The 25,121-nt window shown below is 41.1% G+C and overlaps 2 protein-coding genes across 2 annotated transcripts in view; both read left to right on the forward strand.

The window, feature by feature from the left end:
- slc39a10 (solute carrier family 39 member 10) overlaps positions 1 to 25,121 on the forward strand; it is a 216,687-nt gene that overhangs the window by 185,393 nt on the left and 6,173 nt on the right. The gene's annotated exons all lie outside the window — the stretch shown is intronic.
- On the forward strand, positions 679 to 9,956 carry LOC139208196 (lactase/phlorizin hydrolase-like). The gene is made up of 17 exons (XM_070837796.1): positions 679 to 1,291; positions 1,900 to 1,964; positions 2,180 to 2,263; positions 2,379 to 2,472; positions 2,809 to 2,887; positions 3,107 to 3,773; positions 3,860 to 4,508; positions 4,605 to 6,155; positions 6,398 to 6,666; positions 6,773 to 7,063; positions 7,307 to 7,505; positions 7,933 to 8,123; positions 8,279 to 8,385; positions 8,623 to 8,754; positions 8,923 to 9,146; positions 9,299 to 9,535; positions 9,727 to 9,956. Exons 1-17 carry the CDS (start codon positions 679 to 681, stop codon positions 9,954 to 9,956), a joined length of 5,682 nt encoding a protein of 1,893 aa, XP_070693897.1.

Below are 25,121 nucleotides of genomic sequence, written 5' to 3' on the forward strand. Positions count from 1 at the left end.
TAATATTGATTACATCTTGATTATGTGTTTTCTTAATGTTGTTTGTATCGGTCAGGTTTAAAAAACAAGGCTGTTGCAACTGGAGCACTGATGTTTTTTTGACCTTGCAAATTCCTTTGCAACAGTAGTTTTTTACTTCATAATAAACAATATACATGTTTTAGAATATTCTGTAGTTTGATCTGGTCAGAGCATGTGTAATATAGTGACTCCAATGAAATTCTATGGTCTAATTTCTAGACTAAGTTCTAGTAACATGAAAATTTGTTATTTAAAAAAAATAATTAAACTGAATGTTAAACATTTCTCACACTGTTTAACATCATAATCTAAATTAAATTCAAAACAGAGCAAAAGATGCTTTTTAAACTATTAACATGGTACTGAGGCAAAGCTACATATTACATATCATAACCAGTCTCTCAATGGACATTTGCTAATATACTTTATAAACCAACAGCGGCCCAATGTTTATCTCTAACTTCGCTCTTGACCTCTACACATACTTTAGTCATAGTTTTTTTTTACCTGTTTGACCCTCAGTATTTTATCAGAAGCATTCAAGGACCAGTGTGACCACTCTTACCACACATGTCATAAAGTATCACAACTTAAAGTTCACGCTTGTGAACAGCTATTATAAGAGGCGGCTCAATCAGCACTTCACACTCTGACAATATGCCGTTACCGGGGAAACTTCTCTGTGTGTGTCTGATCGCTGTATATGGGTGCATGTGCCAGAAACATGATGTTCACCATCAGGCCATGCTTCTCGCAGGCCCCATGATCAACGAACATGTGAAAGCCTTGGATGACAAACTCCTCGAAGAAGCAGTGTGGGACATCTCAGACTGCAGCCATCCTTTACCTCCAGGCTCTAAACAGTACTTTGAGTACCTGCAGAGCAGAGGGGTGACTCACTTCAAAGTGCCCCTGTCATGGGCTCAGCTCCTACCCACGGGCCTCTCCAGCCAGCCGCAGCAGGCTGTGGTTACCTGTTACCAGACACTGCTGAAACAGCTGCTGGACGTGGGCCTTCAGCCTCTGGTCGTCCTGCATGGATCCACAGTGCCAGAGGTCCTGAGATCAAAGTACGGAGGCTGGGAGAGCCAGGAGCTGATGGAGATGTTTCAGCAGTATGCAGAGTTTGTGTTTGTAGAGTTTGGAGAGCTGGCAGACTCCTGGGTGACACTGAGCAGCTTGGATGAGCTGAGGGATGCTGAGCTGCAAAATGCTCTTGATGCACACGCCAGTGTCTACCGCCGTTACTACCAACTGTTTCCCAGGCATGGTAGGATATCAATATTTTAGTGGATTGTGTAGTGTGGATGTTTTCCACAAAGCTAGAAAGCTAAAGATGAATCATTTCTTTGAGATAACCTATATGGAATCTAAAAATATAAATTAATGTTGAAATATTATGAAAAGGAGAAAAACAAGGTTAATCATAATAAAAGTATGCTTTTTTTCCCCCTCTTGTATATTTTTCCCCTTAAATTCCCCCATGAAGTAGCTATATATGACCCACTGGGGCTCCAGTACAAAATACAGTCAATAGCAAATGTTTTTGGTTAGTTTTTATAGGTAGGTAGATACTTCAGGATTTATGGATGATACACTGAGAACAGGGACACCAGCAAAGTCAAAGTAGAGTTACTTTGGCATGTAGTCATATTTTGGAGGGTTTCTACCTTATCGCCTTTCGTAAATGTCCAGCTTTATTAGATGTGCAGTACTCCTGGCAGTGCTTGATAGTGGTGTCCATATCTGTTCACCATATGTACCAAAGGTCATGATAAGGGCCTGGAGAAGCGGAGCAGAGGAAATGAGAGTGTGGTTCATTTAATAGGGGAGGAAAAGTGAAGATGAATGACTGCATTAACATGTTTTGTGTTTCAGATGGACAAGTGTCAGTTGGAGGAAAGACCAGTACAGTCTCAACCATCTGTGACACACAACTACTGGTGAGATCACATAGTCACACAGAACATAAACACATTGTTTAAAGAATCAATGTCAGGGCTGGATTCCCCAGCAGTACTCCTATACAAAACGTTAATGTGATTAAATCAAGACTTCTCCAAATAGATAATGCTGTTTGATAAACATGTTCGGTTGTGACAGGGAAAAGTAGTGTTGCTTCACTACAGCAACACTCACATATTTATCTCTATTTCAGAAATGTTCCGATTTCCTCTCAATTAAAATTCAATATGACTGCACCACTGGACAAAAGCTGGCCGAGGAACTGCAAACTGTTTTGGTATGTAGAAATTCACTGCAAAAGATGATTCTTCAGTTGATAAATTGTCCTTTACTGTCTTATTCTGGGAATTCTGTCACATGGACGTGTATTAAACAGTAGTGTTCTCTTGTAGGGAAAGTGTGGAGACAAACCCATTCTCTTTTATGAGCTGGACATCGTTGGCTGTTCTCTTTCTCAGTTGCTGTCAGATACAAAAATCTTAAAAGGTAATCTACATGATTAACCAAGAGTAACAACTTTAGCAAACTTAAAGTTATATTAATACTTTTATTGATATAAAAGTATAATAAAAATCCAACTAATTCTATATGATTATATACTATTACATATACTATAATATAATAATCCTATACAATACTGTGATTGTAATGTTCTTGCATACATATATATTCATTTAATACCTGAGACAGAACGCACATAATTATGTAGGGAAAAATTGCATCACAGATTCAAGGATTTAAGGAAATGTAATTTGATAACAAATAAGAGCAGATGTATTCTATGATACAAGACATATATGATACATTCTCATACTTTTACAGCGTTGAGCAGTGGAGACCGAAATGTTCATGGAATTGACATGGAACACTTGTTACATCTAGCTGACAGTATCCCAAAAAGGTATATTAACACATAAAGACAGTGAAGGACTGTACTAATACAGCATGTGTGAAAACAAAAACTATTTTTTTGAAGCTTGATTCCACCAGTTAACCAATCCTAGTCTATGATAAAACATATTTGTTGGATTTCACCTAGTGAAAGTATTCCCATCTAATTTTATCTTCAAAACATTGTTCTTTTTGTCTCCAGCCATTCACAGCAAATTGACAGAAACAGAAACACTCTTCAAACATCATCATGTTCTATGACCTACTGCAAAACTTGGAGCAATTTTGCCATCATGACACTGACCGAGCGTGATGCCCTCCTCAATGAATCATTCCCCGCTGGCTTCCAATGGGCCACCTCCAGTGAGTCCTTCAAGGTTGAAGGTGGCTGGTTAGAAGATGGGAAGGGAGAGACCATTTGGGACCGCTTTGGCCATGAGAACAATGTTTTTGATAATCAAACAGCTGATCTAGCTTGCGACAGTTACCACAAGGTGGATTATGACGTCTACCTCCTGCGAGGTCTCAATGTCAGCGCCTACCAGTTTTCCATTTCCTGGGCTCGTATTTTCCCCTCAGGCCACCGGGGCAGTCAATCAGAAAAAGGGGCTCTTTACTATGACAAGCTGATCAACACCCTCATTGAGTCTGGCATACAACCTGTTGTCACTCTCCACCACTGGGATCTGCCCCAGCAACTCCAGGACGATGGTGGATGGACGAACACGTCCATTGTTGAAGCTTTCATGGACTATGCAGACTTTTGCTTCTCCAGGTTTGGAGACAGAGTCAAGACCTGGAACACATTCAGTAGCCCCTGGGTGGTGAGCCACGCTGGGTATGGAACTGGTGAGCATCCGCCCGGAGTAAAAGACTATGTGATTGCCTCCTATCAGGTGAGAGTGATGGTCTGCAATGTAAATACACACTGCTTCACTGTCATTCTTTTACATTTACCCAACCATTTTATTTGGCTTTGCAGGTTACTCACAATATGCTCAAGTCCCACGCTGAGGCCTGGCATGTTTACAATAACAAGTACAGGAAGACACAAGGAGGGAAAGTGGGCATTGCATTGAACTCTGACTGGGCCGAGCCCATGGACCCCTCCAGACCTGAAGACATAGCAGCTGCAGATCGCTACTTGCAGTTCATGCTGGGCTGGTTTGCACATCCCATTTTTGTGGATGGGGATTATCCTGCAACACTAAAGACTCAAATAGAACAAAAAAGAAACAAGTGTCCCCTCTCAGAGCCTGCAAGACTTCCAGTTTTCACTGCTGAAGAGAGCCAGAGGATACGTGGAACAGCTGACTTTTTCGGAATAAACCACTATACCTCCCGGCTGGTCAACAACAGTGACGGTGGCTGCACCCCTGGTCCTCAGTGGGTGGGTGACTTCTGGCCACATGTGGACCTGTCATGGCCCTCTACAGCTTCTGACTGGATCTATTCTACACCTTGGGGTCTCCGTAGGCTTCTGAATTACATTTCCACAGAATACTTGAAGGTTACCAAAGTACCTATCCACATAACTGGGAATGGTATGCCTACTGAGTACAGTGGGGACACTCTCAATGACGTCAGCAGAATAGAGTACATGAAGAGTTACATCAATGAGGCCCTGAAAGGTTAGTTTCTGGAGTTTTTCTAACAGGAAACCACCGTTTACACAGTGCTGAGAGAATCTAAATTTTATTGTGCTTTTGTTTATGTCCATTTTGTAGCAATAATCTTAGATGGATTGGATGTGCAGCGATTCACAATGCAGTCACTCATGGATGGATTTGAGGGAAATCAAGGCTACAACCAAAGATTTGGGCTACATCATGTCAACTTTGAGGATGCAGACAGACCAAGAACCCCAAAGCAGTCTGCCTATTTCTACTCTCAGGTTATCAAGCAAAATGGATTTGGTTCACACAAAGGTGATGTTTATAAAGGGGTAGAGATGCAACGTACCCGTCGTCCAACTGTTTTATTACCCTCAGAAGTTCCGTCTAAATCAAAGGTTGTCTGGGAGAAATTCTCACACCAGTCAAAATTCCACAGAAAACTCTACCACTACGGCACTTTCACAGAGGGCTTCATTTGGGGAGTATCGTCTTCGGCTTACCAGATTGAAGGTGGCTGGAATACCGATGGGAAAGGGCCCAGTATCTGGGATACATTCACCCACAAACCTGGCAGCATTCCTGATAATGCCAATGGAGATGTGGCCTGTGACAGCTACCACAGACTTGAAGAAGACCTCTACATGCTTCGAGCTCTGAGGGTGAAGTCGTACAGATTCTCTTTGTCCTGGTCCAGGATCTTTCCTGATGGTTGGCGTTCCTCCCTGAACCAGAAAGGTGTTCACTACTACAATACACTCATTGATGGCCTTTTAGCACATAACATCACTCCCATGGTGACACTCTACCATTGGGACCTCCCTCAAGCTTTGCAAAACCTCGGTGGCTGGGACAATATTGACATGATTGACATATTTAATGATTTCTGTGATTTTTGCTTTGCCACCTTTGGAGACCGAGTTAAATTTTGGATGACCTTCAACCAGCCCCACACGATTGCATGGTCAGGATATGGACTTGGAGAGATCCCACCAAATGTCAAGAATCCAGGAACTGCACCATACGCAGTTGCACACAACCTTATAAAAGCACACGCGAAGGCCTACCACACATATGATGATAAGTATCGCAAATCCCAAGGTGGTCTAGTATCCATTGCCCTCAGTGCTGATTGGATTGAACCTAAAGATGTTAATGTTCCCCGTGAAGTGGTGGCAGCTGATCGCGCTCTACAGTTCCACCTGGGTTGGTTCGCACACCCCATTTTCAAGAATGGTGACTATCCTGATGCAGTGAAGTGGCAAGTTGGAAACAAAAGTGAACTCCAAGGTCTCTCAGAGACAAGACTACCTTCTTTCACTGACGAAGAAAAGAGCTTCATTAAGGGAACTGCTGACATGTTCTGTGTAAATCATTACACTACAAAGGTTGCGCACCATATTACAGCACGACTTACCCCTCAATCTTATAAATACGACCTGGATGTGTCAGAAGCAGAGGAGGGCGATTCACCAACGACTGCCATCAGCAGCCAGAGAGCTGTAGCATGGGGCTTGAGAAGACTCCTTAACTGGATCAAAGAGGAGTATGGAGATCCAGAGATTTACATTACGGAGAATGGAGTAGCAACAGACATTAAGACCACAGTTGATGACACAGACAGAGTATTTTACCTCAAAACCTACATTGACGAAGCTTTAAAGGGTGAGTTTGTACATGAGTTACATAAGTTTCAGAGCATACTGTTTGCTAGGTCCCTTAATGCTGAAGCATACTGAAGCTGAAATTTGATCAATGTGTCACTGCCAGGGCCAGACCCAGTACCCTTCATGACCACTTGTGGACCATTCACCATATTCTCTGGAATTATATGATATGAAATATAGACAGCCTCTCTAAAAATGTCCATTTAACTATTGAATCTTTTCCTAACATAATTCACACAGCTCATAATCTTGACGGTGTGAAGGTGAAAGGATACATAGCAACATCTCTCATGGATTCTTTTGAGTGGCTCAATGGGTACGAAGTTGGATTTGGGCTGCACCATGTGGACTTCACTAACCCACATCGACCGAGGACGCCTAAACGCTCTGCTCATTATTATTACCAAGTCATGAAGGACAATGGTTTCCCATTACCAGATGGCGAGAAGGTGCTTTATGGCCATTTTCCCAAAACCTTTAACTGGAGTACTGCCAGTGCCTCTTACCAAGTAAGGAATGTTAATACATTTACTCTGCTGCAATCTATCAATACACAGGGTGACGCACCAAGGGAGGGTTAACTATGGCTGGCACTGTACAACTCTTTCATTTCAGGTTGAAGGGAGCTGGAGAGCTCATGGAAAAGGATTGAGTATCTGGGACAAGTTTGCCCATACTCCTTTGAGAGTGGACAGCAGTGACAATGGCGATATTGCTTGTGATAGCTACAGCAAGACTGACGAGGATGTGGACGTGCTGAGGGTGTTGAAGGTGACCCACTATCGTTTCTCTGTATCCTGGCCCAGAGTGCTTCCTGATGGCACTAACAACCACATTAATGACGCTGGACTGAACTATTACCTTAGATTACTGGACGCCCTTGAAGCTGCTAATATTCAGCCTCAGGTAGGCAGTAATATTATTTTAAACCATTAATGGTCCCTATATGTACTGTACTGTAAGTACTTTATTTGAAAATGTTTGACTTTGATGGCTTGTAGTGGTAGTAGCAAGAACATTAGCAGTGCATTTAGCAGAAAATCGTTATTGCCATAGAAAAATATAATTTGGCCCCAAAGTAGAAAAACATCACCCATAGATAAAGTATGTAGTGCTGCAGTATAAATTTCCTCTTCTCTGTTTTCTCAGGTGACCCTGTACCACTGGGACCTTCCTCTGGCTCTGCAGAAAGTGGGGGGCTGGGAGAATGAAACCATTGTACAGCGATTCAGAGATTATGCTGATATTTTATTCAGCCGATTGGGAAGCAGAGTAAAGTTCTGGATCACTCTAAATGAGCCCTACATTGTAGCCAACCTTGGCTATGGATACGGTACCTTCGCTCCAGGTGATCAACCAAATTTCTTTCAAGATACTTCCCGTATTTATAAATTTTTATGTCACAATGTAGAAAACTTTCTTTTTTGTATGGATCAGCTAAAAGTTGTACAAATCCCTCACATATCACAATCATTTTCTTTGTTGCTTAAAATCAGTAAAAACAAGGCTTCATACACAAAATTAGTTGTTGACAGATAAGATTGAAAATAATGTCATGTCAACTAAAACTTCCAAAATCGAATCCCCCTTTTCGAGTCGGACATTTTTGTTATTGCTGAGCGTAAGTGAAAAAAACTTAACAAAATTTGAATAACTGCTGTAATTTGTTGTGTTTTACCAACATTTCTACTATGGTTAATCAATGGACAAGGAGAATACATTACACCGTGCTGTATGATTGTACAGTAGTGTTAATAATGCCTCAATTGTTTTAGGTGTTGTGGGAAAGCAATATACTGCAGCCCACAACCTGATCAAGGCCCATGCTGAGGCCTGGCACCTTTACAATGACAAGTACCGAGCAACGCAGGGTGGCCTCATCTCCATTACCATCAATTCTGATTGGGCAGAGCCAAAGAACCCATATAAGCAGGAGGATGTGGACGCAGCCAAACGCTACTTGCAGGTACAGAAATAAATGTCGACTCTGCTCAGATGGGCAGGGCTTCATGCATCAGTACGGTTCAGACATTATCAAATAAAATAATGCTCAATAAAGCACTTGAAGTGAAAAGATCAGTTTACTTATTCTAATCATAGGACATATAATCTTTTCTGCAGTTCTTCATCGGCTGGTTCGCCCATCCCATCTTCAACGGTGATTATCCTGACTTGATGAAAACAATCATTCGTAAAAGAAGCCTTGCCGCAGGTCTCCCTGAATCACGGTAAATGAAAAACTGTTGATACCATCATGAGCATAGAAATCACTTTGGTGTTTGATATATAACATTATTATTGCATAGACAGATATTGATGTTGAATCCTCAATTAATAAATGCATTCTGTCTTACACCACTTCCACGTCCTCCACTAACTGTTCAAAGAAACATGCAGTGTAAATGACAGATGAATATTAGAGCACATCTATAGTGTTCCTGTTTTTGGTCTTCTTTCTAATATAGGCTTCCTGCGTTCACCCCTGAGGAAATCAAGAGGATCAAAGGGACTCATGATTACTTTGGCTTCAACCATTACACCTCGGTTCTTTCATTCCCCGTCGACTTGGGAAAACAGCAGGATTATGAAGGCGACAGGTAGGTTGCATTTAAGTTCCATGGGTGTATTTTTGTGCCTCGCAGGACCCGAGCAGGACACAAAAGGGAATTAAATCCATGCCTGTTTAAATGACCAAATGAGGTAGATCCTGAAATAGGCATGACACATTTGACTAACGCTCAGCCAATGTCCAATCCAATATCCAGGGGCACTGGAACCACCCATGACCGCACCTGGATTGAATCTGGCTCCTTCTGGCTAAAGATCACTCCATTTGGATTTAGGAAAATACTCAAGTTTATCAAGGATGAGTACGGAAACCCACCCATCTATGTGACGGAGAATGGAATTTCAGAACGAGGAGCGGTGAACTTGAACGACATCCACCGAACACACTACTATGAAAACTACATTAACCAGGCTCTTAAAGGTACCCAATAAAAACCAAGTACTGGACAGATATATGAGCTTTTCGTTGCTTTTGTACAATTTGTTATTATACTGAGCAAATGAAAACATTACCTTACAGTCTATTCTTTACTACATGCATGTTAACTGTAGCCATCACTGTTGATCTTTCAGCCTATGTTCTGGATGGAGTTGACCTGAGAGGATATACAGCCTGGTCATTAATGGACAACTTTGAGTGGGCTGCTGGCTATTCTGAGCGTTTTGGACTCTTCTATGTGAACCGCTCCGACCCCACCCTTCCTCGCATCCCTAAAAAGTCAGCGTCACGCTACGCCTCCATCATCACATGCAATGGTTTTCCAGACCCGGCCCTCGGGCCCCATGAGTGTTTGAACCCTGAACCTGCAGGTAACATAATGCTTTATCCACAGATTCGAAAACAATGTAACCGTAGGATTTGGGAGGGGGAGAATGTGAAACACTATGTCAACAAAAACTTATTTTTTTTAATGAAACAGATGTTAGATTTGGTCCTAATTCAAAATATAACAGAAATAGATAATTACATTCCCTTGTTTCTTGTCCTGCTCTTCCAACAGGCACAACTGTGAGCACTCTGCATACACCTGTCCCAATTCTGCCCTTGAACACGGTGGACTTCTTGGGTCTGGAGCTTTCACCTAATGATGCTGAAGTTGCCCTTTATGTCATCTTTGTATTTCTTCTTGTAAGTGTGCTTGGTATAATTTTTGTTGTGTATCGGCTCATGAACACAAGGCGGAAGTTAAAGAGAACAGCAGTGGCATCCGTTAAGATGGAGAGAATGTGAAGAAAGCCATCACAGGCAGTTTTTCTTGGTCCTGAGCGCACACACCTGGATCGCTGATAATAAAAAAAGAGGAATTCTGCTTCGTATTGAGACCCTTGAAGATTGTTTTGATTATTTTTTTATGTAATTATTTATCACTTTTCAATATTTTATTGTAAATGTCATGAAATATAAGATGCAAAATAAAGTATTTTAAAGGCTGTGAAATTTAATCTTGTTGAATTGATAGAATGACAGTTTACCTCTTTAACATGGCTGTAATGTGCACCACTGTACTATTATCTCATGATGGAACTTCACAAACTCAAATCAACATTTGCATTTACTCCAATGTCAGTTTCATTTTTAACCTTCTCTGTGCCTTTGCTTCTTGGTATACTGACAAAAATCTGTCAGTACTGGTTTCAGGGCTGTTTTACCTGGTTTGTCATGTTACAATCATTTCTGCTGCAGCGTTTTCTGTATGTATTTTGAGAAATAAAGACTGTACCTGTAAGGTTTTGAGTCGCTTTGTGCCAGTGTCAATATATAGCCTCTGGGGGGCGCCAGTAAATCATTATTTATGTGGACATTGGATGAGAGGCAATAATAGACAGCTTCCCATGTGCGAAATATTGACATTCTACAGAAGTTGAAGCTGAGGCTAAAGAAAACACATTAGAGAGCATGCTACTAAGCAGGGTGTACATTCACTTTGAGCAAAACTCTCTTGCATTTTTCATTTACACATTTCGCTCTTTCACTACCATTTTCATCAAAGGAATTGTGTTCAAGATCCTGATGAGGAGTACTTGAATAATTGGAGGTTTGCTGATGCAATGCTTACAGAATTTCCCAATGGGACTAATAAAGCACTTTATTTTTTGCATTTGATAGCTTGCAGGTACACCTTTAGTCTTAAAGGTAGTAGTGCTGCTCAAGTGGCTTTGCTTTTAGGTGCCTTGCTTGAGGGCACCTCAGTAGGAGTCCTTAAACGAGTTGAAGGCTATTTTCTTTTGCTAAACAGTATTTTCCAACGTGGTCTGGGGATTTGAACCATCAACGCTCAGAACACAACCCCACACCTCGAGGCGTTTGATTGCCACTGTTACACCAATGACTTCTGGCGAGAAAACCATCACAGCCTGCAGGAGCCAGTCAGACATGCCCCTGCATGTTTCTCCCACTCAATAACATGATCCACATAAACAGCTCATCCCTGACAAGGCGCTCTCGGGGCAAATACGGATCTTCTCTGCACTCCTGCTAGGACACCTGCGTCTGGTCTCCAGGGCGACCCGTCTTCTCAACAGGATGTGTGCATTAGCGCGCTGTGGGTGTCTGTTCTGCATACTCTCCCCTACTTGCTCTTCAATCAACAAGGGGTCTGTTCAATATCTGAAACCCCAGAGTCCGTCAGGATGGGGTATGAGTCACGCTGGAAGAAAACAGATTCGCTCATAGTTTCGTGAAATGTTTTCAGGTCAGCTTGATTAACTTACATAAAAGTTTGATGACTTGCACATGTCTGAGTGCCTGCCACTCTGTGGGTTATAAACACTTGCATAAGGCTGAGGAAGGGATAATGTTAGAATAAATTGAAATAATTGCATACACTATGTGTAGTAAATAAATTATAACAGGCTGCATGCAGAGTATCAACTTCAGTCATTAAACAGTAGCAACATTACACTTGGCTTGTGTGAGTGTGTCTGTGTGTGACAATACAGGCTATTCTTTATCAAGCAATGTGTCGCAACACAATTATTTCCCTTAAATTTTTGAAATGTGCAGAAAGGAGTGTCAGTCATATGCTTTAGTTGTACAGTTAAGTTAGAAGTTTATTATTGTTGGAAATCATGGAAAGGGAAAGTAACTTGTACGTGAAGGATTTCCACCATTATGTTTGAATAAAGCTGTGGATCACTTCAGATGAACCGTGGTACATTAAAAGCTTCGTACAGAACTCAACTCATATACAGGACTAAATTGAATTCTATCTTATATCACAATTGATGCCATATAATTGAAGAAGTTTGGTCCCTTAAGACACTTGTTCCTCATCTGTGTCAATAACAAACTCATGTGCACAAATGAACAAGCACAAGCAATATACCACACATGCCACAGCCTCTCCATGCTGTGTGTGTCATTGGCACAACGATGGGACTTGATGTTCTGCCGTTGTTTTAATCAAAGGCTTGCTGCGTGGAAGTCTCCCCTTTGTGTCATGGAGGCAGAGTGATGGTGATTGCAAACTGCTGCATGCCATCTTTGCTCCTTGGTAGGTCCTCTGCTTTTATGAGCGCAAGATGGAACAGTTACTCTCATCAAGAGTTTTTCAAAACAAAGAAAATAGTTAGAACTTTGCTCTAAAGTGGCAATTTCTTATTGCTGTATACTCTGGCTGTGTGTGTGATGTGTGTTTAGTTTATTTTCCGATAATCTGACACACAACAAGTGTTTAAATTACATTTTTACAGAAGCAAAAAGGTTTCGTTTTGTTTTTTGGAAAGGAGCTAGTGTTTTCCACTCTGTCTCTCTTTCCAGGAAAGAGTCTGAGATCTTCCTACTTGAAATACTAGACCAGGAAAACATTATTGTTGAAGAACCATGTGGGATGGGACGCTGGAATTGGAGCCTCCCAAAATGGAGGGGAGATATTTTCATTCCAATAATAGCAATGTGATACTTTAAGAATGTTTCCAGCTGAGCCAAGGCTGTTGGAGCCAGCTCCTTTTGCAACACAGATCTGAAGGTTATACTGGGTTTCATTCTTTAAAGTGCAGGAATAGGAAATAATCAGGATCGAAAAACTTTCAAATTCTGCACATCACACAAAAATGTGGATTATTTCTGTCATCAGTTCTGTCAAGCCTTTTGGGTGACTGTGTTTCATTAGCTCCCACTGCACTGTGGATTTGGGCTTTTAATTACCAAGGTGTCAATATGACCACGACTCCAGTCATTGCATCGTTTAGGAAAATTGCAAATATAACAAAAAAGTCTAATAAACTAATCACAAACATACAATCTGTAAAGAATAAAGAGTAATACATGGTTGTTGTTGTGTCTGCTTCCTGTGGCAACCTTAGATGTGCAAATCCAGGTTGGTGAACATGTTGTGTGTTAATTTTATGAGTCTAATTAGTCTAATTAATGCTCTCTCTCTCTCTCTCTCTCTCTCTCGCTCTCTCAGTATACAGTATTATGAACATTAATATCACCCTCAGGTTGTGGGATGTTGATACATATCGAGATCTGCCCCGTCTCCTTCTACCTGGAGTACTTTTAATTTGAAAAGCTTATTAACCAGTTTCAAATCTGATATCGCAGAGGTGAATTTGTTTAAGTGAATGTTCTTTATTTGATTGAATGTTTTACATTTTAGGATGAAGTGCATCTCCGTCTCAAATTCACCTGTCGATCATGTCCTATTCTCTTAGGTCCTGTCTTTTTTGTGATTCTCTGTTTTGATGTGTGTGTATCTGACGTGTGATGACCACGAGTAGGCTTATGGAATAATTCATAAAAATAAAGGCAATATTCAGTTGCAGCATCTTAATGTTAAACCCGAAGCTGTCTGGGAGAAGTTATAACAGGCTACACCAAACCAGAAGACCAGCAAACGTGATCGGTGTGTAAGGCTGCGGCCAAAAACAACGTCATGGAAGTAAGACGACTAAACAAAGAGCTGACGTATGGATTATTGCTCCTTTATGGGATGCTTACCAAAAATGTTTTTTTACATTTTCTGTAAAAAAAATAATATTGGCTCATATATTTTTCCTGAGATTTTTGAGTTTCCAGCTGGGTCCTAGTGTCTGAAGTGAGTATTAGTTTGGAGAAGGTTTCACTGATGATACAGGTATATTTAATTAGATACAGCATTAGAAAACAGAACACCATTGGTTTTTTTTAGGGTGTGGAGACATCTGCCATACGAACTTTAATTGTTTGACTGGAAAAGGTATCAACACATTAACACTCATTGAGTTATTGAGGCCTGATGTCCAAAGACAAGCTTTAGTTTGGATAAGGATAAAGCACATCAGGTAATTGGCTGGTATTAAATTTTAAGTGTGCAGCACTTGTTTTAAAGCCAATTAGAGACCCCAGCTGTGTTAAAAGTAAAAATCTCCTGAGGGAATCCTGCTAACCCTATTTGAAATCACCCTATGTTTTTATTGAGATCATTATCACAAATATTGCCTTTGACAGTCTCAATTTCCTTGTTTTGTGCTCTGTGGTGCCATATCAGCTAAATGTTGCATTCCTTGTTTGCGATTCCCACTTCACAGGTCCCTGCACGAAATAAAGTAGGAATGGAAACTGGAGCAGGAAATTGAAAAGAGGGGTCCTGTTGTGTTGTGGAGACCGCTGTGCCTACTGCTATTTCCTCTGAACATGCCAGTCTCATGCACTCACCAGATGTATGTGTGCCCTGTCCAATTATCCTCACAGTCCTTCAGGGGAAAATTCTGGTCAGACATGAAATACAATAACACTGTTGCTGTTTCAAAGGTGGATTCATTTTCATTGCTAGGGCCCTGACATGGTATGCCATTTTGCACCCTCAGTCCAGCTTGGCCCATTCTTCATGCAGCCTGGTTGGCTGTAGCACTTCAAAGGACGTGGCAGGATGGTACACAACAGCTGGCACACAGCTCGGTGTGTCTCTGTGGCTTACAGGCTGCTCACCGATGTTTACCAGGTGCCAAAGCCAGTTTAGAGTCTCTGCAGATTCAACACCTCATGTTCAGGGGTGGAAAGTGAATTCTAAGTTATCACAGCCTGTTTTTGCTGCTGCAGTCTTCTTTATGTTGTGATTTTTATTCCTCTTCTGCATTATTCTATATTATTCAGAGGGTGACCAACATAACGTGGAGTTTATTACGCCTTATCGAAAGCTTGCAAAGCCTCTCATTAAAATCCCAGTTCTGAAATAGCAAATACTCAATTTCAACAGCGGATGTTTGTTATCAAAATGGAGGACAACCTTCATACAGTCAACTGTCAGGCCATTATGTAACATGTGGGACATTTACCCAATTGTATGACTGCATGTGTCTGACAAGATCATTGGAAAGTCACTCTGTGCCTCCGCTCACAGAATGGTTTGGAACAAGCTTCCGTCTGGCAGGTTGGATTGTTTGAAAATCCTAATTAGGTCTGGCTGTCTGGTGTGCCACTGGTCTCCGGGAAACAATTAGCAACAGCCCCACCATGGCAGGATGTAGTCTGCCATTCCTCTGCTGGGCTCAGTCACCCTGCTGGGCAGAACCTGTGCTGCTGACTCTACACTCTAAAAAACAAACCAACAAACACCGAGGATGCTATAAAGGCACAAACTAAGGTAGCAAGTGTTCATTTTATCATCTTTTGATATCATAATTGTTGGATTCTGCATGGTACTAATTTACATCAAAGATATAGTAGAGGTCAATTAGTGAGTCTATAATCCAACAGGTGAAACTTGAACTCATCTTAACACGTGTTTGGTCAAAACATGTGTAAATATACATTTGAGAAATAAGAACAATAAGTATAATTTGATTTCTTGCCAGTCTGAGGTATTTACATCATGCATTGTAAATGGTTCTGTAGTTACATTTAGCAGAAAACGTCCTGCTCTTTGCTCTGGAAGATTCTGCTATGAAATCAGTCCCTCTTAATAAATACATACAATACATGAACTTTAAATGATCTTAGTAAAGTTGAACAAAAGCTGAAACATGAGGACCAGGCTGGGATAGTGGAGGGAGCTGCAGTGGTGTAGATGTCGTGGTTTAAGCAGAATTAAAGTAGCCTGATCGACATGACTGGATGTCGAAAGTCAGCTGGTAGCCAAGCAGCTGATGAATTAGTGTCCGATGTCTAGGCATGAATGAAGCATCAGCTGATGAAAGCATGACCTCACTGCTTTGCCTGGAACGGAATTTGTGTCAATCACAGTTCAAACACAACTTACTGTATAGTTTCTGCTGACTTACACTGCCTAATAATTATTCATGTAAAATGTCAACTATTGTCAAGTGTCAAATGAAACAATATCAGCATTCAGGCACGTGTACATATAGACCGCATAGTGCTGGAGAATCTGCCCTTTTGGCCTCTGACTAGATAAGTGGCTGCACCGAGATGGAGAAACCGTAAAATACGTAGTAGTAATGTAAATAGAATGACAGAGATGCTGCCATGGAAAAATCTCCATGTGGATGTGGTGGTCAGGGGTGAGAGCAGCACCTCCCTCAAAATGTCTGTGCATGACTTCTGGTGCTGGTTGTTCTGCATCAGCCCCACTCACATACCATTAAACCACAACATTCAAGCTTTGTCACATGCCATTTCTCTCTCTCTCTCTCTCCTTATACATGTTTGACTCTTTCACTATGGGGTTCAAAAATGTAAAACATGGGAAGTGGAAAAAGGGAAACTGGATTTCACAGAGTTTTTTTTTTTTTATTTCAGGGCTGCCAGTTGAATCCAAATGAGTCATTGACTGACTCATATGCCATTCCCTGCCTCCACTGGAGTGAGAAAGAGTCAAATGTAGTCAAACCGATTTAATGCTGAATTCAACCACAAGATGGGACGAAAGGTGCCTGAACCTAATCATGCACGTGGGACACTGGTCTCCAGTGTCAAAGATGTGTGCTTTGTGCTTCCTGCAGTGTAATGTCACACTTCCTGGATTGGAAAAAAACTTTGTCAGTGATTGTAAGCCAGGCAGCAGCTCTGTTTCCTCCAAACAGTCTGCCAATGTATTCGAGAAAGCAAATTAACGGTACATATTTTGTGTGAGATAAGGCTGGTGGTCCCAGAGCAGGACTTTACACATATAAAACCAAGCTGATGATGACCAGCCAGACTAGAACACTGTTCAGCTCCATTTGCACACATTCAAATATGAGATACTCTGCTTTGTTTAGTATTACGGGATAAATCTGATCCGACAGTCCAACTGTGTTTAGCTGATTGTCATCAAAAACAGCACACCCATAATTTAGCTTGCTTTGGTCTAGCAGCATGGCTCTAGGAATGAGGATGAATCTTACCGACTACAGTGAAGCCTTTTCCTTTAGCACCACCAAGAGCTTTGAGGTTTTTGTCTTTTAGTAAAATATCTATAGGATGGATTGTGATAAAACTTTGGTACAGACATTCATGTTCCCATCAGGATGGATTGTAATAAGTCTGGTGATCTCTTTACATTTTCATCTACCTCCACCATCTGGCCAAAATCTCAATTTGTCCAATACTTTGGTTTATGACCAAATACCTTCAAAAGGCAATGGTATTCCCTCCAGCCACAACTATACTTAGTGTTTAGCACTAAAACTAAAACTACTGATTAGCACATGTTATCATCCTAACACACTTAATGAAGGTGGTAACCATGGTAAACATTACCTGCAAAACATAATCATGTTGGTTTCTTAATTGTGAGCATGCTGATAAGTTGTTAATACATGTGTGCTGTCTGAAAACTTTTTACAATCAGAGGAACCAGGGAAAAGTCTGGGGCAAGTAGGACTGACAGCCAACGTACTCCCCAGTTCTGGTAATGATTACAAAGCATTAACTAGATCAGCTGGACCTTCTTTGACAAACACATTGCTTACATGAAACTACCTGGGGGTCAGCCCCGCAGTGAATACCAGTTTTCTGCTTGATTGATATTCTTGATTTAAAAAACATAATCAGCATGTTTCTGGGCTCTATATTAAAAGTGCTTTCAGGGAACAAAAGAAATGAAGGAATTTAAATTTCACCAGGGAACATAGTAATGAGGAGTGAGAGGCAGGCTAGCTCTGGTAGATTTCACTGTTGACTGGAGTCCACAGTTAAATTCCCTGTAGGTGTTCACTGTTTGGCTCCGTCTGTGTACTGAGGTGTGCACAACAAGAGGGAGGGATTTATCAGTCTTATATAATCACTTCTGTAAAAATCACCCATTTAAAATACCATGTATGACTGCCTTCGCTAGTTTAGTTCACATGAGTAACAGTTGCACAGCAGTAAGACAATACTTAATTATTTAAGACTGACTTAATTAGAGCCAGTGTATTTATTCAACACCTTTGTTAACTTTAAAATCACTCCATCGTCTATAAACCATTAATAGTATCTCTCTTGCTCTGATGGAACATGTCCGATTAGAGCGCTCCTTTCTCCCACATACTTCTGGGCTCCGTCAGCACTTGCACAATGCTGGTGTTACTGTTATATTATTTTTCTCCTCTGTGAGTAAATGTGTGAGTATGAAATGTCTGAAATTTTATAATCCCGCAGTATGACGCAAAAAAGTGAATGTGTGTTAAGTGCGTGCCCAATTTCATTAGTGAGCCTGTGATTAGCTGTGGATGTGAGTCATGCAGAACAGGGTTTAAATTACACGAGTGGCTCTTATTGTCAAAAAGTCACCCAAGACAGCAATCAGGCACTGATTTACGACCTCAGAGGGAAGGGTTGCAGGTTTTGTGCAAGCATGTAGGAGATTATCTTGACCTTTAGGAAACAATTCTACCTACAGTCATAATTAGAGAAAACTGACAATGCGTCTTTATCATAATATGACTACATCTAAAATGCACTCAGAAAATAAATAACTTGTAGTATAGTACAGTGTTCCAGTGCAATAATAAAGAAAGAAATGCATTCTTAATTGGCTTGACGTCACAAACGCACGCACATTATAAATAATGAGGAATGACTTTAAATGGAATATTTGATGATCCATGTACTTATTTTGTGCTGCCATGTTAATGCGGATGTTTTCCTTTTTGCCATCATTCTCATCTCTCAAGGTTTGCAATTAAATGAGTTAATGAAATGATCCAGTCAGAGCTGCAGGGTTAAAGGGTTATCTCCGTAACTCAGTTATGGCACAATCAGTGTATATACTGTATTAGGCAAATATACTATCATCAGTACTATTATTCAAAACAGTGAACCACTGTAGAGCAATCTGCACTGCCTATACTGTACAAGTCAGCTACACAACCAGCACAATGTGACTCTTTATCCAGTGGATTTAAGAGCACAGCCCCAGTTATGTAATAGGTGATAATCCGCTGTTACCATAGTAATGCTGCTCACAACTGGCGTGGAGATTGCACTGTGGTGAAAGTAAGAATCAAAGCGCCTTTCCCACCTCGCTGTCATTCATCCAGCTCTCTTTTTGTGCACTAATGTGCCGGTGTTGTTGATGGATTAGAGCTGCATTCTGTTTATCACACTGTCACAGGACTTTGACTCTGCTGGACGTGTTCTCAACACCTCTCAGTCTCTATCGGATGTTCCTTAGCACCATTGTTGGACAGGCTTGTGAACGAGCCTGCAATCTGGAACATGCTCTATAAAGCTTAGACATACAAAATATACCGGATTGCTTGTTTCCGCGTAGGTATTCAGAACCAGGGGGACCGAAATTGTGGCTGTAACAAAACAAGGGATTGTTTGACTCCAGAAACAAGTATACACCTAATCCGTTGAAATAACACATTTCATCTTTGTTCCTTGAACTCTTAAGCCAGATCTAATGAAAAACTCAGGATAAAGAACCGAGTGAAAAGTGAGAACTCAACTGTTCTGGCTTTTGCTGTAAATCTAGGAAGGATTATTTTGCTATAGGGGTGTGCTCTGAATTGTGTATCTGTATGGCTGGCAAAGCAGAACGGATGTAATAGTCCAGCCAGTAATGTCTCATTATCACAGGGGGTCAAGATTAGTGGTCTGGGAGAGGGACAGGATCTGACTTGGGATTGTAGGGTGGACTGGATTGCTGAAGCTTGTGCGTGAAACTGAGAGATGAAGGATGAATTCAGTTATTTTTACCTTATTCAGAAGAGAAATTAGCCAATTATCTCAATTAGTTACTAAAGGCATCTTGACGCAGATGCAACGACATACCTAAAGACAAAACAGATAAAAGAGGTATGAATATTAAGTCATGAAAGGCAGCAAAACTGTTGATGTGGAAACAAGGACTAATGTAAGGAGGAAAACAGACAGAATCCATGGTCACGCCAATGGAGTCTCATGAACTGCCTTTGAGAAGCTGAGACGGAGAGGAGGAGAAAGACTACAGATTAAAAGACACAGAGAGAGAAAACACATGGGGGAACATACAATGGGGAGATGGCACATTCGCAGGCAGGCGCGATAACTCCTCAGTGTCAGGAGACCCACGAGGGATCACTGAGGCTATACACATCTGAACCGCTGCCACCGTGCCTGGCTTGACTTAACAGGATTGGCTGGTGTGCTGTGGCTTGGATACCATTAATCCCTCTTATCAACTTACTGCACCTTAAACTGTGGAGGAAGGATATATAGCAAGCTGTTGCTATCTCCTGTTGGTTGTCCCTTCTTTAAACCTGCGGCGGAAGAAAAGCTTCATATTACATCCTAAACCACTTATGTGCCTTCTTAAAGAGTTTTGAATTACAATCCAAAGCTCCAGTCATTTGTACATGAGTTTTTTGGGGGGTTGTAAAGGGTTGCTTTGACTAATTGGTTCCTGGTTTTGCAAGTGTAGGTTGATATTGCTATTGTGCTATATGGCATTGTATTTTATTCTATATCATTTAAATAAAGCATCCCTGAACTCCTGAAATCTCTGAATCCATCTGTTCCTTGATGTTGTTTTAAACACATTTATTTTCATCAGCCTTTTATTCTCTTTGCTGTGCTCAGATCAGTCAGATCGGGTCCTTTAAAACCAACTATCTACTTCAGTTTAGAGAACAGTGTGACCGTCACTTTTCTCATCAGCACTTTGGATCGTGCCCTGGCTTCCAAACACACCAGAAACAGCTGGGGCCTGAGTGGAGTTCACATGCTCTCTCCATGTTCCCTGGTCCCATAGTCCTCATCAGATATTCCCTAGAGGTTTAAATATTTTGTTGCCTGCATAACATTATGGGCCAGACACTGACTGGATTATAACGATACCTTATGTCATATAATATGGAAATGAAGCAACTCTTAAGTACTTACGAATTACTGTCTCCCATTCCCACAGTATCAACTGACCTATAGCGATTAGTATGCAACCATGCAGATCTTGTGATCTCGCAGAGTCAGAAATCTTTTTTTTTTCCTCCATTTTGGATTAAAAAAAAACACTTGAAGTCTGAAAGAAAGTTGTCTCTGTGCTAGACCAGTGGGGCAAATCAATGAGCTGAGCATTTACAACAGAAAGGACTAAAACCCTCGGCCTTAAATTAAATTAACTGGATGCACAAACACACGCCCTGTTAGCCTTTTCCTTTCTTCTGTGGGTGGCTGAAATCTTGAAATTGAATAAGATAATGGAAAAGAGGAACATTATTAGATTATTCCAAAAGGGTTACAAGTAAAACCCTGTCCTCTCACAGCAGTTTATCGCAGTAACAGCAATTTCCCCTGTTTATCATGTGTGCCACATTTGCATGCCCTGGCATCTCCCCTCTGCTCCTCTGTCCCACTTCGAACTGCATTAACCTACAGCGTGCGAATGTGCCAACGTTAGCTTATCTCCTAAAAGATAATGCTGTGCTCTCTAGAGAACGCTCAGCCATCGAGGGTTGGGAAGAATTGATCTTCCCGTCATAACGTGCAGGAAATCTGTCCACTGCTGTCTAAGCAATATTACAATGAGGGCATACAGTGTGTATTTTCTGCAGATTTTGGATGACTCGGGAGCTCAAATAGAATTACCAGTCGTGTTTGGAAGAAAAGCAGCTAGATTTGATGAAGCAGGTGTTTTGAAAGGCCTGTATTGGCATTTCTGGAAGGTTGTTGACAGCGTTTGGGTGTACAAGCTGTTTCTGTTAGCAGAAAGGAATTAGCGGTGGCTTATTAGTATTTTGGTGTAATGAAGACCAAATGCATATTGTTTTTACTAACAGAAACTAAAATAAACCCACTGGCTCTTATTGCAGTTTACAATATTCTTCTTCATCTGTTGGAGATTTCAAATCAGTGTCTTTGGGAATTATAGTTTCTACTATGTTTCACAGTTGGCTAAATAGTGTTTAGGATCCTTTGTTTAACTCTTCAGGTAGAATATAGCAGAGACACTGACAGGCCTCCTTAAGTCCTCACAAAACAAGTGACTTTGACAGCTTGCCGTTTATCCCATTTATTCCAATATTCCATGGCATAAGTGACAACATCACTACCACCTAGCCAGCTGTCTCTCTCTCCCTCCTAATGTGTGTGTGTGTGTGTGTGTCTGTGTGTGTGTGTGTAACTGTAGTGGAGACTAGTGTGCGAGAGTCAGGCAACCACCTGCCACTCATCATAATTAACCCTGCCATAAATACCCGGTTCAGACTCCACCACGTCACCCCATGGTAGACCCTGCTCAGTCAGTCGGTCACGCTCCCAGCCTTTGACTCTTGTTACTGTTCCGTCTGTGTGCTGCCTCTGACTAATACTTTTCTCCCTGTGCCTTCTCTTAAACTCAGCCTGACTCCAGCCTCTGTCTCCGGACCTCGTGCCTCGTCTTTGGTGTCAGCCCCACCAGCCCTCACCCCTCACCCCTCACCCCTCGTCTCTTCGCCAGCCCATCAGTCTGCTCGGCTCCTCATCAGCTTCAGCCATCACCCCCCCACTCACCTTTGTCACATCTGTCCCTGGCTCACCCCGTCACCGGAACCACCTCAGCCTGGCTCACATTACCAGCCCAACTCACTGCCTCCTGTCTCTGTATCCTGCTCTTGAGTTCACTTGCCTAGCCTTAACAATGTCACTTCTCATGAGCTGAGGTAACTGAGGATGTTTGTCATGATCTGCCATGCATTCCATTTGCTGGAGTTTTATTACAGTGAAAACTCAAGTGGCCATTTTTGATATCTGCTCTTCAGAAACCAAAGTAGCGCATGGACAATAAGGCACACACATGGGGGACATTGGACCCAGAATGTACTTTCATTATTTTCTAGGATTGAAGTTCATGTAATAAATATACATAAATGTTCTCAACAAACAATATTTCGAAGTTTTAGACTTATTTATGAACGTCTGCTTAAATTATATTATAATGCAATATAAATAATGCACTATTTTGTTTTGCGTATGCTCACATTTTGCCCCAGAGCACACCACAGTCTAGTTGAAAATAGCACAATTATTATAAATTACATTATTAATTATTAAAATTGACCCATTTCACACGATTTTCAGGACATTCTCTCTTCACTATTAACCATCCAGCCAGTCGACTGGTGACTGACAACTCAGATCAAATCAAGTCAGAGACACAAAATGAACTTAGGAAGTATTGCAAATTACACTGAAAAGCTCATTGAGGTTTATGTTAATATCACTTTGCTGAATTAAAGCAAAATGTCAAATTATGGCTTACAGCATAGCTGCAGGGTCTCCTGCAACATTCAAGCTTGTCATAGCATTTAGCTTTCTCTTTTGTCTCCAATTCCAGTGAGCTAAACTTTACAATAAAACTGTTTTTTTCTATTTTTTTAGACAGGTTTCTCCCATCCTGACACCACTGACAAGACAAGTGTCACCACGGGTGAGAGAAAGTCCCTCTTGCCTCATTTTCTTGTCATTCAAACTCTTAGAACAACAGTTTTGTCGCTCCATGTCAGATTTTGTGACTGCTGGCTTCCTTTCTGCAGCCATGCTAGTGACTTTGTGAGGTCTTGAGCTAAAAATGGTCACATCAGTATACAAACATGCACCCAATGATAATGGTAACATGTTACAGTTTAGGAGGGATCTGTACCAGATTTCATAGCCAAATAAATCAATATGTCAACCTGCTGATGCTGCTCGAGGTACAGTCAGGGTTCAGCAGGATAAAACCTCTGCAAACCTCAATAATTACTGAAATATTTCAGCGTGGACCAAAGTGGTGGACAGACTGACAGACTAACACTACCATCCACATAGCTATGGCCAACAGTGTGTAGAAGATTGTATTCCCTTTCCCATCCTGTTAATCATCTCTTACTCTTTTGTAATTGTCTTATTATCCTATTTAAAAAGCACGTTGTGATTTATTACATGTATGACAGCATTTTGTAAGACCCCCCCTTCTTTTAGGAACTATCATCGGCTCTACTGTTGAAGCACTGAATAAAAAACATGATGGATTTGAGATTTTCTGTTATCATATTTGCTGTCCCAGTAAATTTAAAGAACAGGAGTGTTCATGTCAAGTGTGTTGACAGTTGCAAATGAGCCCTATCCTATCTCCAATCTGGTGAATACATTGTTTATAGCATAACAAACCGTAGTGACTGCTCAAGCCATCAACCCCTAGGTTGCTTTTTTTGGTTGTTTTCCAAACAAATGGCTGCTGTAAATGTAATTTTACATTGCAAGGAAACTGAACAATAAAAGTGGTTATTTAAATGGCCAATGGATACTTTGAGACAGCAATTTGAACATAGAAAGCTAAACTGAGAAACCTGAAATATAAAATTAGAGTAAACTGAAAATGCTCAACGCCTAAATAGAAAAATAAATGAAACTGACATGGAAAATGTAACCACACACCTGCTCTGTTCATCACCTGGACTGTTTGCCTGACTGTGCAGGAGATGTCGGAGTACCAAAGATGTAACTGGTGGAGAGTGTATGTATTAATTGCCAAACCATCCAATTTGTTCCACTTCAGCCTGCCCTTTTGAACTTTACACTGCTGTGTACCTTTAATTTTTCCCTTGATGTTGCACTTGCACCATTAAGTTATGGTGTGCAGCAGTCATTTCAGTACGTATTTGCACAAGTGTTGCATGTGGAACTTTCACGAATTGCCGCACACGCCATCCTTCCAGTACTTTTCACACTTTACGTTTATGTTTACCTAATTATGTTTCCTCTATTTTCATTCTCCTGATCTTTCCTTTTAATAACTTTGGATGTACCTTTTCTATGGATGGCAAAGGAGAAACACACTAAGAATTTCATCGTACATTACACCATGTTACACAATAAAAAACGGAATCTTTTTCCATCCTTGTCTGAAATACACTGGTGGCATTACATCTAAGTATTGTGCTGCAGTGGCACCGGGTGAGGGGCAGGGAAATGGTCCTAATACAATCTTCTGTAATTGCCACAAGTGCTGGTGGCATATCATATTGCATGGTATGGCATCATGTGTGAGCCATATCTCCTTCCATTACAGCAGATAAACTCTGGATGCATCCCATTTCACACCGCCGC

The sequence above is a fragment of the Pempheris klunzingeri genome, chromosome 10 (genome assembly GCF_042242105.1).
Source record: "Pempheris klunzingeri isolate RE-2024b chromosome 10, fPemKlu1.hap1, whole genome shotgun sequence".
Classification (NCBI taxonomy): domain Eukaryota; kingdom Metazoa; phylum Chordata; class Actinopteri; order Acropomatiformes; family Pempheridae; genus Pempheris; species Pempheris klunzingeri.

Coding starts and splice junctions, on each gene's coding strand:
- LOC139208196 (XM_070837796.1), top strand. CDS start 679: ATGCCGTTACCGGGGAAACTTCTCTGTGTGTGTCTGATCGCTGTATAT. Junction 7,064..7,306: donor CTGCTAATATTCAGCCTCAG/GTAGGCAGTAAT, acceptor CTGTTTTCTCAG/GTGACCCTGTACCACTGGGA. Junction 9,147..9,298: donor CATTAACCAGGCTCTTAAAG/GTACCCAATAAA, acceptor TTGATCTTTCAG/CCTATGTTCTGGATGGAGTT.